The 14,441-nt window shown below is 34.7% G+C and overlaps 1 protein-coding gene and 1 pseudogene across 2 annotated transcripts; both read left to right on the top strand.

The window, feature by feature from the left end:
- Positions 1 to 12,560, top strand: LOC105773341 (1-aminocyclopropane-1-carboxylate oxidase-like). Of its 2 annotated transcripts, XR_008197091.1 has the most exons (4): positions 1 to 196; positions 290 to 516; positions 595 to 928; positions 12,450 to 12,560. XR_008197091.1 is itself a non-coding variant. In XM_052632924.1 (3 exons), exons 1-3 carry the CDS (start codon positions 89 to 91, stop codon positions 869 to 871), a joined length of 612 nt encoding a protein of 203 aa, XP_052488884.1. In that variant the 5' UTR covers positions 1 to 88; the 3' UTR covers positions 872 to 1,416. The 2 variants fall into 2 exon arrangements, 1 of the variants encoding a protein (XP_052488884.1); XM_052632924.1 differs by lacking the exon at positions 12,450 to 12,560 and having other exon boundaries at positions 595 to 1,416.
- LOC105773342 (1-aminocyclopropane-1-carboxylate oxidase-like) lies at positions 11,544 to 12,740 on the top strand (annotated as a pseudogene).
- The last annotated feature ends 1,701 nt before the right edge of the window (positions 12,741 to 14,441 follow it).

Raw genomic sequence — 14,441 nt, forward strand, 5'->3', positions numbered from 1 at the left:
ATCCCATTTCACACACCTTGAGACCAAACACAAACATATTACTGCTCACTATAACCTAATAGTGGAGTTGTTGAAAGAGAAAACAAAAATGGAGGTAGCATTCCCTATTATTGACTTGTCCACAATCAATGGTGAGGAGAGAGGAGCCACCATGGACATGATCAAAGATGCTTGTGAGAATTGGGGTTTCTTTGAGGTACTAAATGAAACTTTGAATATCAGTTCATTAGTTGTTGTCAATAATGCTTCTCTGAAATTTTACTGTATTATTATTTTTTTCTTTGAAAAGCTGATGAACCATGGAATATCTCATGAACTGATGGACACTGTGGAGAAACTAACAAATGAGCACTACAAAAAGTGCATGAAGGAAAGGTTCAAAGAAATGGTGACAAGTAAAGGTCTTAAAGTTGTTCAATCTGAGATAACTGGCATGGATTGGGAAAGCACTTTCTTCTTGCGCCACTTGCCTGAATCAAACCTTTATGAAATTCTTGATCTTGAAGATGATTACAGGTCAGTCAAAGTTACTGACTCTACTTTTTTTTCTTCACTTTTTATGTTTTTCAAGTACTGAAATTACTTTGATACCAGGAAGGTGATGAAACAATTTGCAGTGGAGTTGGAGAAGCTGCCAGAGAAACTTTTAAAAATATTGTGTGAGAATCTTGGGTTGGAACAGGGTTACCTGAAGAAAGTGTTTTATGGTTCCAAAGGGCCAACTTTTGGTACCAAAGTTAGCAACTATCCTCTATGCCTTAAACCAAACCTAATCAAGGGGCTAAGGGCTCACACTGATGCTGGTGGAATCATATTACTCTTCCAAGACGACAAGGTCAGTGGGCTTCAACTCCTCAAGGATGACCAATGAATTGATGTCCCTTCATTGAAACACTCCATTGTCATCAACCTTGGTGACCAACTTGAGGTGATCAGCAATATCAAGTACAAGAGTGTGATGCACCGTGTGCTGGCTCAAACAGATAGGACCCGAATGTCTATTGCTTCCTGTTACAACCGTGAAAGTGATGTTGTTTTATATCCAGCACCTGCTTTGGTAGACAAAGAAGCTGAGAAACCTATTGTGTACCCGAAATTCATGTTCGAGGACTACATGAAGGTTTACCCTTCCCTGAAGTTCGAAAACAATGAGCCAAGGATCGAAGCCATGAAGACCATGGAATCCATTGTTAGCTTGGGTCCTATTGCAACTGTTTGAATCACCCATTTAGATCAATGGGTTTAATATATATTTTATTTTTTTTTATAAAATAAGTATGATAAATGTTCTGATGGATCCATCATGTTATATTATGGAAGCTTTGTAGTTTGACTAAGCTACTAAGAGTTCCACAATGAACCCTGATAGTGGTTTATATATATGATACTAATAAATTTCCCTGAAATCATTTTACAGACCGTAAGTAGCAATAACTAACTACTGCAATTGCCCCATTTAACTTACTTTAACTAAATGGATCAAAGTATCCAAAAATAAATATTAAAAAAATTAGATGAAAGGTCTTGGTTAAGTATTTTAATAAACAGGTTAATTCATCCAATTCTTGTAGGGACCGAGTCCGACAAACCACATTATTTCCCTTCTGTTACACCTCGCTGACAGACGAGAACAGTTCATGTCATATACAATTCCTCACTTAAAGATTCTTCAGGGAAATCTTCTGCAACTTGCTTACCATATGGATGAGGTACTAACCACCATATCCTATTTGAAAAGATCTCATTAATAGCAACTCAGTACGTGACACCGTGTAGCAAGGAAAATTAACCTACATAAAGCCCAGAGCCTAATGAGAGGAAAACGCAGCCCACTATCTTCATCATTTTTTTCATCTCCTCTCCAACTTCGGTCACCCTTTTCATTGATTAAGGTGAATCGATCATTTTTTGTTGCCAACCAATCATTGTACAACTATCTAATTATCACGCTTTTCTTCCTAACACCGATGATTCACCTAGCAAAAGTGACATAAGAAGACAGTTTGGTTTATATCAATGTAAAGGGCTGTAAATTCAAGTAGATATATTATATTTCCTTCATCGAAATAATATTTTTTTTAGCATTATATTAACATGCCACAATAACCTACCTACACGTTTCCATTAGTCTAAAATTATACCAATTTATGGTAGATGTTATTATTACAATAATCAATGTTATGAGTCTAAGGAAGGTACTCTGTTAGCCCTCTTTTAGTCTGTTAGTTTGTTATACACAAGTTGTTATGCAGTTACTAAATTGTTAGCAGTAGTTACTCATACAACACCTATATAAATACTAGTGATTGTACAGATTCAAGAATAAAAATAATCAATTCAATTTCTCAATTCAATGTCTGAAATACTTTTCAATCTTACTAGAGATATTAACATGGTATCAGTTGCCTAGCTTTTAAAGACCTGTGTATTGTGCTTCTATGGCCAGCATTGCCTCTACTGATTCCACCAGTGCTACTCACAGTTGCTCATCGTTCACCAGTGCTCAGCTGGTTTAGTCATTCCCTCATCACGACACTGTTAAGCTGGATGAAAATAATTTCATTCAATGGCAGTAACATATCCGTTTGATTACTAAAGGATATAATTTGACTAGTTTTGAAGAAGGGACACTACCTGCTCTACTAAGATTCTTGCAATCGCCAGACGGATCTCTAGTTTCGAATCTCGACGCTTCATCGTATTTTCAACAGGATAAGTTACTTGTTTCTTAATTTCTCTCTACTATTAGTTCTTCTCTTTTATCTTTCACAGATGCTAAGTCAGCTTATGACGTCTGGACAACTGCTACTCATCTCTTTACCGCCGTTATTGAAGCCAAGATCTCTCGCATCTGTCATGAGTTTCACTCAACTAAGAAGGGTGCACTATCAATCAAGGGGTACATCGCGAAGATCCAGAACACCTGTGCATTACTTGATGCTTCTAGATCTCGAATTTTTGAAACGGAGAAGGTGGAGATTGTGCTTGCGGGCTTACCGTTGGATTTTGACGCGGTGCTCACCCTTGCATCTTTTTCGTCAGAGCCTTTGCCCTTACAACGTTCCATTGATGTTCTTTTAGAGTACGGGGGTTGTATGCTCAAGCGATACAAGAGGTACCGATTCATGCACATTTGGTAGAGGTGGTTCCGTCGCCTGTGGTGGTAGATGCTGTGCGTGGTGGTCGTCCCTCTATTGGTCGTAAGAGGGGCTTTCGTTCTTGCGTTCAATGTCAGATATGTGGCTGGTTTGGCCATTTGGCTTAATGGTGTTACTATCACTTTAATTGCGACTACAATGGTCCAACGTCGGTGGTGAGGCCTTCATCATCGTCCACCTTTTTTTATCCAGGTTCGGGGGTTGCTAGTTTTGGTGCCCATGGTGGATCATCCAGTGCGCCACCTATTGGTTTCCCGATGTCGATCTCCAGCCAGGCTACTAGTTTCTCATTGTTGAGGCCACAAACATTTCTCTTTAGAGGCGAGTGGGGTGACTCGACGAAGGTAGCGGCTCCTCCATATATCTCACAACCAAGGGTTGCCCCTCACCCTTTTGTTACATATGGTGATGGGGCAGGCCATGAATTTGGGCCTTCGGGTAGGCCTAGCGTTAGACCGATTGTGCATGATCCTTCACTTGGGCCGAATGCTACTGGGCCACTTATAAATGCTGCTGGGTCGCTTATGAATGCTACTAGGTCGTCAGCTGTAGGCCACAATTTTGGGGGAATTTTTCCTTCCAATGGACCACCTAATAATGCAAATTCTAGTGGGCCAATTTCGAATTGTGTTCAGTTTGAGGGTTTGTTTTATCATGGACAGGGGCTTCGGCCCAGTAGTGGTGGTGATTTTGGATCGAATTCTAGGTCACGCGTTCCTTGGATAACAAAACCTCATGCTTGTGTTCATCCTAATTTGGCACCACTTTGTGTTGGGTTGCCTCTAGTTCCCGACTTTCATGCATCTGATTTCTCGAATTCTATCGAGTCTAATGCTAATGCAACTTATTTTGGGTCTAATTTTGATGATGATGACTCATATATTCCTATGCCTGTAGGAACGTCATCTTGCTATCCAGATTTAGGGGCTACGCATCATATTTGCCGAAAAGCCTCTGCTCTGAATGAGTCCACACCATACTCAAGTATCTCTCTTTTCCTCATGGGTGATGGGACTCCCACCAAAATTTTAAGTGTTGGTAATTATGTTTTACCCACAAAGACTAAGTTACTTCATATGTCTAATATTTTGTGTGTGTCGACTATAATGAAGGATTTCATGTTTGTGTCTTAATTTGCAAATAAAAATAACGTGTTTTTTGAATTTCATCCGTCTTACTATGTTATTAAGAACATCAAGACACTGGAAATTTTGCTACGGGGACACATTCATAATGGGCTCTAGCAATTCTCTCCAAGTGCTTCTGTTCACTCTGTTGTAGTTCCTTCTGCTTCAGAAACTGGCCTTCAGTCCTCTACTGACAACTGTGATATATTTACTGTATGGCATTAATGACTTGGTCACCCCTCTTCTCATGTGGTTAAGTCTATTTTAGATAAGTGTCAGATTGTATCAAATAATTCTTGTCTTCCTATTGCTTGTATTGCTTGCCAAAAAGGGAAGTTCTATTAATTGCCTTTCTCTCACTCTACCACTGACTATAATGAACCATTTACTTTGGTTATAGGGACCTGCGTCTGTTCCTTGTGGCAATCATTGGTACTATGTTTCGTTTATTGACATGTGTACTCGCTATACTTGGCTCTATCTTATTCAGCGTAAGTCTCAGGCTGTAGATTGCTTTATTCAATTTCAACGAATGGTCAAAATACAGTTGGGGAGAGATGTGAAACTATTTTAGAGTGATTGGGGCGGTGAGTTTCGTGCGTTCAAGCCCATATTGTCCGAACATAGAATTATTCATCGGCTATACTGTCCACATACATCTGAATAGAATGGGGTAGTTGAACGTAAACATCAACACATTGTTGATATAGGCCTTACTTTGTTAGCTTAGGCAAATCTTACTATGGGCTTTTGGGGCTATGCATTTTGTTGTGCCGTTCATCCTATTAATCGTCTTCCCACATCCGTTCTGAAAGGACAATCTCCTTTTAAAGTTCTTCATGGCTAGGATCCCACATATGATCATTTATGTGTGTTCGGGTGCTGTTGTTTTCCGTATATACGGCTATTCCTTTCCCATAAATTAGACTTTTGCTCCTAGCCTTGCACGTTCTTAGGGTATAGTTCCCAACATAAAAGTTATCAATGCATTACCCCGAATGGTAAGGTAATTTTATCCCGACGCGTTGTGTTTGATGAAAGTCGTTTCCTATTTTCTAAGACTATTACAGAATCCTCTTCATTTGGACAATGTGTTTCCACCTATGTTCCTATTGTGGCTAGTAGATCTACTGAGTCTTCGCTCACACAACCTATTGTGGCATCACCTCCGGCTTCTGGTCCATCTTTCACTCCGTCTGTCTTGGTACACTCTCAGGATATCTCCGATTCCTTGCCCACGAGCTCCACTCCTTTCTTCCAATCCTCTGATTGTTCCTCAGCATGTGGCTAATACACATTCCATGGTTACGAGATCTAAGGCCAGGATTTTTAAACCTAAGGTTCTCTCTGTTGAAACTTCTAACTATGAACCCCCGCACAATTGATGAGGCATTTGCTAGTAAGGAATAGCATCTGGGCGCTCAAGCTGAGTATGATGCTCTCATTCACAACTCTACCTGGAATCTTGGTCCCTTGCCACCTGGTCGGAAGGTTAGTTTTCTACTTAGGGCTCATATTATAGGATTTATGCTTAGTTCAAATAGTTATTATCCTTCAATATTTCATTTAAAATGGACATAAATTGTTCTTAAAAAATCCTTTCTAATACAGTGAAATTATATAACAATGGTCAAATTTTAGTTCTGGTCCCTATACCATCTTAAAATTTAATCTCTATACTTTAACTTTTTATATAATTTGGTACCTCAACTTTTATAATTTAAGGCATTCCTTACATGACACATGTCCAAGTCTTTATATATATATATCATAACATAATGGTTAATTTTCAATTTTTCCCTCTATTTTGTTAAAGATTTTATAACAATGGTGAAATTTTAATTTTGGTCCCTATACTATGCTCAAATTTGAAATTCAATCTCTATAATTCAAATATTGACATAATTCGATAACTTAACTTTTACAAATATCATTAGTTAGCCTAAATATTTGATTCTAATTACAAAGGTTACATGAATTTAAGAATCGTTAACATCATTAAAATTTTTGTTAAATTTAGGTCCATTACAAATGTCATTTTTTGTCACATGGATACTAAACGAGTATTTTTTTTTTTAATTTCAAAACGTGAAACCAACGAACTTAATAGAGGAATTTTAACGGTAGCAACTAGACTTGAATTTTTAAATTCGGAAAGTAGAGAGATTAAATTTTTTAAAATAAAAGTACAATAACTTACAGCATATTGTAATTTTTAACTTTTTTTAGTTTATAATTTAGCCCAAAATATAATTAGTACTGATATAACTGATTGGAAAAGAACCAATGTATTAAAATTGCAAAGGTCAGCAAGGACTGTCCCTTTTATCTCCTTATAATACACATCCACGATCTCTGTTCCTCCTTATATTGATCACTAATTGAGTCGGCATTGATCACAATGGACTCAGAACTTGAGATTCTCCAATGCTGAGATATCCAATCTCATAAAAAAACAACAGGGGGTTGCTTACTTCTTCACAAATGATAAATAAGAAAGAAAAAAAAAAGCTAAATTTTTGGGTAGTTCAACATCTAGATTAGTGCATCAAAGGCTTTGATTTACGTCCGAAAATGACTAAAGAGAAACAAACAAAGCGCAGGGAATAATCAGAGTCATATATAAGCCTGAGGGAGTTGGCAAGAAAATTCTTCTGGTAAACGTAAACTAATCGCATATGCCACAAAAACAAGGGACGACAAAATGGCACATCCCATCCCCCAACAGGGAAAGTGGGCAACAACGCATTTCACCATTGATATGCACCAACTTACTCGGGGAAAAGAAAAGGTATCATTATCTGTTTTTTTTGTTTTTTTTTTCAAATGGATATTTACTTGCAACATGCAGTGCACGAGTTTCCAACAGAGAGAGAAAAAGAAAACCCTAAAACCTGTTTGATTTCGAGTGAGTGGGGTTGGTTCAAAGACAACTCAGTGCAACATTATAACATATTATTTTTAGCATAAGGAAGTTTACGTGTTGATCTCGTCATCGTCATCGTCATATATGCTGGTTTGTGTTCAATTTGAAATCGGATCCTTTCCATTATTGATCTGCAGTTTAATGCATTATTGCTTTGCCCTTTCTTATTATAGAAACCTGAAGAGACATTTATTAGAAACTCCGTGAAGTTGAACAACGAAAATCCTACTATTTGGCTAATAGGGCATGCCATCAAATTAAGGTAATGTACTTCAATCAAACTCTGTCTTCTATTCCTTTTGATAGGAGCTGAAATGATATTGAAAATAACCTAAAATTAATTATATATATTCACAATTGTGTTTTATTTGACACTTACGAAATTAATAAATAAATCAAGTTTTATTAGAATTATATTTAAAGATTGTTAAAACTACTTTTATTCAAAAAATTTATTATATAATTATAAAATCCAAAGTTTTTAAATAAAATATTAAAATGATAACTATTTAGTACAGTAATTATAGAAAGTTTCAACTTCACAATCCTTCAGTTGTATTTAAAAAATTAATAAATAAATACATAGAACACGTGACAAAATCTCAACACCACTACTACTTGACCCATATTAAAATAACAAAAAAAATATTATATTAAATAATAAGTAAAATTATATTTATAAAAATTATAGATAATAGAGAAGGGTACAAAAATCATCGGAACCCCTTAGCTTCGGTATCTATAAAGAGAAGGTCTCTCTTACATGGTCGATAGTGTCTTGTACTATTTGTTATCTGATAAGGATATTATGTCTCGCTGAGCTTATTGAAATTTTAAATTGAAATTTAATGCTATTTTTTAATCTTATTATTTACCACTTGAGTTTTATTTGTATGCATTCAGTGTCATGTAGTGAATAGTAGATGTGGATGGACAAACTTTTGTACCCAAAAAGGATATTTCAAATGGTTAGAGCAATAAACAGATTAGGCATAAGATTATGTATCATGCATTAGACAATATTAGACGATATCCTTACTTAGATCACGTCCTAAATGGGTTAAAATTTTCTATATAAATAAGGTACTTCCGTATGAACTAATAATAATAATGTTCCTGGAAAAAAAACTTGTATGAAACAGTTATCTGTATCTCTTTTTCAATGGTTTAATGTTACATCAATATTTTCATTTTGAAAAAATCAAATCCAAATGAAAATCCCGAAATTGAGGTGAAATTATTGATGTGATATTAAACTATTGGAAAGAGATAATATCATATTTCATACAATCCTTTCTCGTGAATTATAGGCCATGAAATAACAAATTATTTTAAGTTCTTGCAAACTCAATTTCTCTCTAATTCTTTTCTTTTAACAAAAAACAATTAATACGGTTAGACGTAAGATTATTTTAGTTTTTCGCACTTTATTCACATAGAACATGTATATCAAATTTGAATAATTTAAATTATAATAACTAATTTTTATTAAAAACTTTTTACTGTTAAAATATATTCATAATGACAATATCTTTATGGATGGTATATAAAGATATATTGGGTTGATTTAAAATTTTATGTGAATGATAAAAATACCATATTGATAAATTCAAGTGCGTTAAAATATCAATTTTAAAGGTTTGAGTCTAAACCTAGAAAACCTAGAAAAATGTCATTTTTATATTCTATACAAAACCTAGAAAAATGCACATAATAAGATTTGAGTCTAAAGCATCCTTATTTTCAAAATCTTAACTGTATCATTTCAACCAAAGCTTCACATAATATTTTTCCCCCACATAATTGGTGTTCCATAATCTATTCAAGTGGATCCAGGAATTGCATTACACTATCCAATTTCATCCCTAATTGAGTTTTTATTACCAGTTAACAAGACACAAACTCTAAAAATAAAAAAAATTTCTCTGACACATTAAAATTTGGACTTAAGAGAAATTATAGTTTTTAGCATCTATATTTTATCATTTAAATTCAAGAATCATTTGTTTTTGTTACATAAATTTGATACGGCGAATGTATTTAGTGTGTGTATATATATAATTTTGTGGGAAGAATCCCCATTAGATCCTTCAATATTTTGGCCATGTTGTTGCAATCATATTGAAACAAACCACAAAGTTCTCATCATCTTAACGCATACCACTAAACTCCAAACAAACTTTTGTTGGAAAACGATGGATGCATGAAAAGGGGAAAAGATAATCCAATAATATGTCCAGTAGAAAACATGGCATGTGACTGGACCAGGTAGCGTCAGGAATGTCTCAAAATTTTGGGTAATTCACTCCATCTCTTTGCAACGCTTCATGCACTGGGAAAATACTACTGCAATTTATGGGGAAACAATTGGGAAATGACCCTCTGTATTATGTGAATACTAAACAATCCTACCAAGTCGAAACAAAAACACCCTATTTTGAGCTCTGTCAATAATGGAGATAAAGACTGTCACATCAAAACTATATTGCAACATTATCCTTCAAGGAATCTGGAACTTGATCCAACACCTACACGATAATCATGCGCGTTTATTTATTTCTATCCTTCTAGTTTACCAAACATTTTATTAATTTGTAATTTTAAAGTTATTTTCAAAGGGATTAAACCCATTTTAGAGTGGGACAAGGTCCTACCTCCCTCAGTGTTGCCCTTGTGTATACTTTAATTTGTCAAAATTCAATCCTCGTGCTTTACAAAAATTGAGAAATTAATCTAATTATTGATAACCACCGTTAATTTTTACTAATTCATCACATATAAATTACTAAATGGTTGATTTCTAGGTCAATGATAAGACTTAAAAAGTATTATTCAGTTGAACTAATTTCTCAAATTTTCATAAAATACAATGAGTAAATTTTAATAAATTAAAATAAAGGGATGAAATTCATAATTATACCATATATATTATTAAATGTTGCAATTTGAATGGATAATTTACATAAATCCTTTACATATATAGATGATATTTATCATCATCTGATGCAATATCAATTTTTTATAAGACACCAAAGCTCTACATTTAGACAATAATAAAGACTCATAAATTTTAAAAAATATACGAAATTAATTATTGTGAGACACAACAAACACTTTGATGATAAAAAAGAAGACATTTAAAAGGCATGATTAAAATAGGAGTAAGACAGGATTATTGATCCTAACAGTTGAGAAAAAAAAGCTTGTCTCCGGCATGATTAAAGCAAAGGTAGTAAAAATCTAAGCTTTTTCTTTTGTTTTCTCGCGCACAGCAATAACACTGTCTTCTTTTATTATTTCTGCAGGCATCTCTTTATTTTCCTTGCCTGCCTCCCTGCTAAATTTTCTTTTCTTTTGCGGCATGCGATGCAATGTGACCATGCTTTTTGTTTTTTGTTTTTTTTAACTTGATTCATGTGATTGATGTTATTCCCATTATTACGTGTTTTTTTTTTCTGATGTTCTTGCTTGTTTCGTTTTTTCATCAACGGTTGGTTTGTTTTATGGAAAATAATTTTTGGAATTTTCTATGTTTATTTTATAGAGAACAGTTTGTTCAGTTCAATGTAAAATAAGTCTTTTTCCGCATAGAATGACTTAATCATTTCAAAAGCGTAAGTCATTTTTTTGGAAAAGACCTCCTCTATAAATAATTTTATTTTTATTTAAAAATTAACTTCATACTATTATATTTATAAAAAATTTCTTATCTGTGATTGATGTTATTCCCATTATTGCGTGTATTTTCTGTTATTTTCCTACTTGTTTCGTTTTTTCATCATATATTTGTAACTAATATAATGAAATTTCTGTATTAATAGTTAATAAACAACTTTTAAAATGATATATTTGTCACTAAGATAATTATAAAATTAATGTAATTTAGGGTTTAATATTGGAGTTTTATTTTTTATTGTAATGTAACTCTTTGTTTATATAAAATGATATATATTAAATAATTTATAAATAATATAATATTTTATTTTGGGACCTTTAATATTTTATAGTGACATTAAATCTTGATGGAATTATTTTTATTTAATTCTATTTTTCATTTATAATATTCAAATTGAGATTTAAAAATTATAAACCTGATCTTTACAATTCGACTGAACAAGCTTAAGTAATAATAATAATTCACATGGTGAAGATGAAAGTAACTAAATATTATCCAAATAATTAAACACTTGCAGAATTAATCCAATAATAAATGCAGTAATTACACCCAATATGATGTATCAATGTTCCAATTCTTAGCTTTATTTATTCTCCTGTTTTGCCCCTCATTTTGTGCCTATAAATTGCACCTGCCCATAATCTCATTTCGCACACCTTGAGACCAAACACAAACATATTACTGCTCACTATAACCTGATAGTGGAGTTAGTGAAAGAGAAAACAGAAATGGAGGTAGTTTTCCCTGTTATTGACTTGTCCAAAATCAATGGTGAGGAGAGAGGAGCCACCATGGACATGATCAAAGATGCTTGTGAGAGTTGGGGTTTCTTTGAGGTACTAAATGAAAATTGGAATATCAGTTCATTAGTTGTTGCCAATAATGCTTCTCTGAAATTTTACTGTATTTTTTTCTTTAAAAAGCTGATGAACCATGGAATATCTCATGAACTGATGGACACTGTGGAGAAACTAACAAAGGATCACTACAAAAAGTGATTGGAGGAAAGGTTCAAAGAAACGGTGACAAGTAAAGGTCTTGAAGTTGCTCAATCTGAGATCACTGACATGGATTGAGAAATCACTTTCTTCTTGTGTCACTTGCCTGAATCAAACCTTTATGAAATTCATGATCTTGAAGATGATTACAGGTCAGTCAAAGTTACTGACTCTACTTTTTTTTCTTCACTTTTTATGTTTTTCAAGTTCTAAAATTACTTTGACACCAAGAAGGTGATGAAGCAATTTGCAGTGGAGTTAAAGAAGCTGGCTGAGAAACTTTTGGACATACTGTGTGAGAATCTTAGGTTGGAACAAGGTTACCTGAAAAAAGTGTTTTATGGTTCCAAATGGCCAAATTTTGGTACCAAAGTCAACAACTACCCTCCATGCCCTAAACCAGACCTAATCAAGGGCTAAGGGCTCACTGCGATCTTTGGTGGAATCATATTACTCTTCTAAGATGACAAGGTCAGTGGGCTTCAACTCCTCAAGGATGACCAATGGATTGATGTCGCTCCATTAAAACACTCCATTATCATTAACCTTGGTGACCAACTAGAGGTGATCACCAATGGCAAGTACAAGAGTGTGATGCACCGTGTGTTGGCTCAAACAGATGGGACCCAAATGTCCATTGCTTCCTTTTACAACCCTGGAAGTGATGATGTTATATATCCAACACCTCCTTTGGTGGACAAAGAAGTTGAGAAACCCATTGCGCACCCGAAATTCATGTTCGAGGACTACATGAAGGTTTACCCCGCCCTGAAGTTCGAAGACAATGAGCCGAGGTTCGAAGCCATGAAGATCATGGAATCCACCATTAGCTTCGGTCCTGTCGCAACTGTTTGAATCACCCATTTAGATTAATGGCTTTAATATATAGTTTGTTTTTGTTGATAAACTAATTCTGATAAATGCCCTAATGGATCCATCCTGTTAAATTATGGGAGCTTTGTAGTTTGACTAAGCTACTAAGAGTTCCACTATGAACCCTGATAGTGGTTTATATATATGATACTAATAAATTTCCCTAAAATCATTTTACAGACTGTAAGTAGCAATAACTAACTACTGCAATTGCCCCATTTAACTAAGTTTTACTAAATGCATCAAAGTATCCGAAAATAAATATTAAAAAAATTTGGATGAAAGGTCTTGGTTAAGTATTTTAATCAACAGGTTGATTTAACAAATTCTTGCAGGTACCAAGTCCAACAAACCACATTATTTCCCTCCTGTTACACCTCGCTGATAGATGAGAACAGTTCGTTATCATATACAATTCCTCACTTAAGATTCTTTATGGAAATTCTCTATAACTTGCTTGACACATGGATGAGGTACTAACCACCATATCCTATTTGAGATGAACTCATAAATAGTAACTCAATACGTGACACCGTGTAACAGGGATAATTAACCTATATAAAGCCCGGAGCCTAATGAGAGGAAAAGCAACCCTCTATCTTCATCCTTCTTTTCATTTCCTCTCTAACTTCGATCGCCTTTCTCATTGATTAATCGATCATTTTCGTTGCCAACCAATCCTTGTACACTACCTACTCTGCCAAGATTCTTGCAATCGCGGGATGGATCTCTGGTTTCGAATCCCGATGCTTCATCGTATTTTCAACAGGATAAGTTACTTGCTTCCTTGTTTCTCTCTACTATTAGTTCTTCTCTTTTATCTTTCACAGATGCTAAGTCGGCTTATGACGTCTGGACAACTGCTACTCATCTTTTTGACCCCATTACTGGAGTCAAGATCTCTGGCATCTGTCATGAGTTACACTCGACTAAGAAGGGTGCACTATTGATCAAGGAGTACATCGCGAGGATCCAGAACACCTATACATTACTTGATGCTTTTGGATCTCGAATTTCAGAAATGGAGAAGGTGGAAATTGTGCTTACGGGCTTACCGTTGGAGTTTGACGCGGTGCTCACACTTGCGTCTTTTTCGTCAGAGCATTTGCGTCTTTTTTGTTGATATTCTTTTGGAGTGCGAGGGTCATCAGGCTCGAGCGGTGCAAGAGGTGCCGATTCATGTACATTTGGTAGAGGCAGTTCTATAGCTGAGGTGGTAGATGCTGTGCGTAGCGGTCGTCCCCCCACTGGTCGTGGGAGGGGCTTTCGTTCTCGCGTTCAAAGTTAGATATGTGGCCGGTTTGATAGCTTCAAACTTTCTTTGCTAAAAATTAATTATCTCTTAGTATAAAATTTGGATGATGTTACCATTTGTTTCTATTGAAAATAGACTCAGTAATAATTTAAACATGTAAATTTTAACCCTAATTATTTTTCTCCAATTTTTGATGATTTTCCAAAATCAGAATAGGAGAACCCATATTCATTCTGACCTTGTCTCACAAAAATTATTATATCTCACGATTTATAATTCCATTATTTACACCATTTCTTCAATGAGAAACTAGATTCAATATGCTTTAATTTCATATTTTGTTCATCCTCTAATTCGATTTCCACAATTTATGCTGATTTTTCAAATTTAGCCTACTGCTGTTATCTAAACAGCAAGTAATTTCGGGT

Source organism: Gossypium raimondii, chromosome 6 (genome assembly GCF_025698545.1).
Source record: "Gossypium raimondii isolate GPD5lz chromosome 6, ASM2569854v1, whole genome shotgun sequence".
Lineage (NCBI taxonomy): Eukaryota > Viridiplantae > Streptophyta > Magnoliopsida > Malvales > Malvaceae > Gossypium > Gossypium raimondii.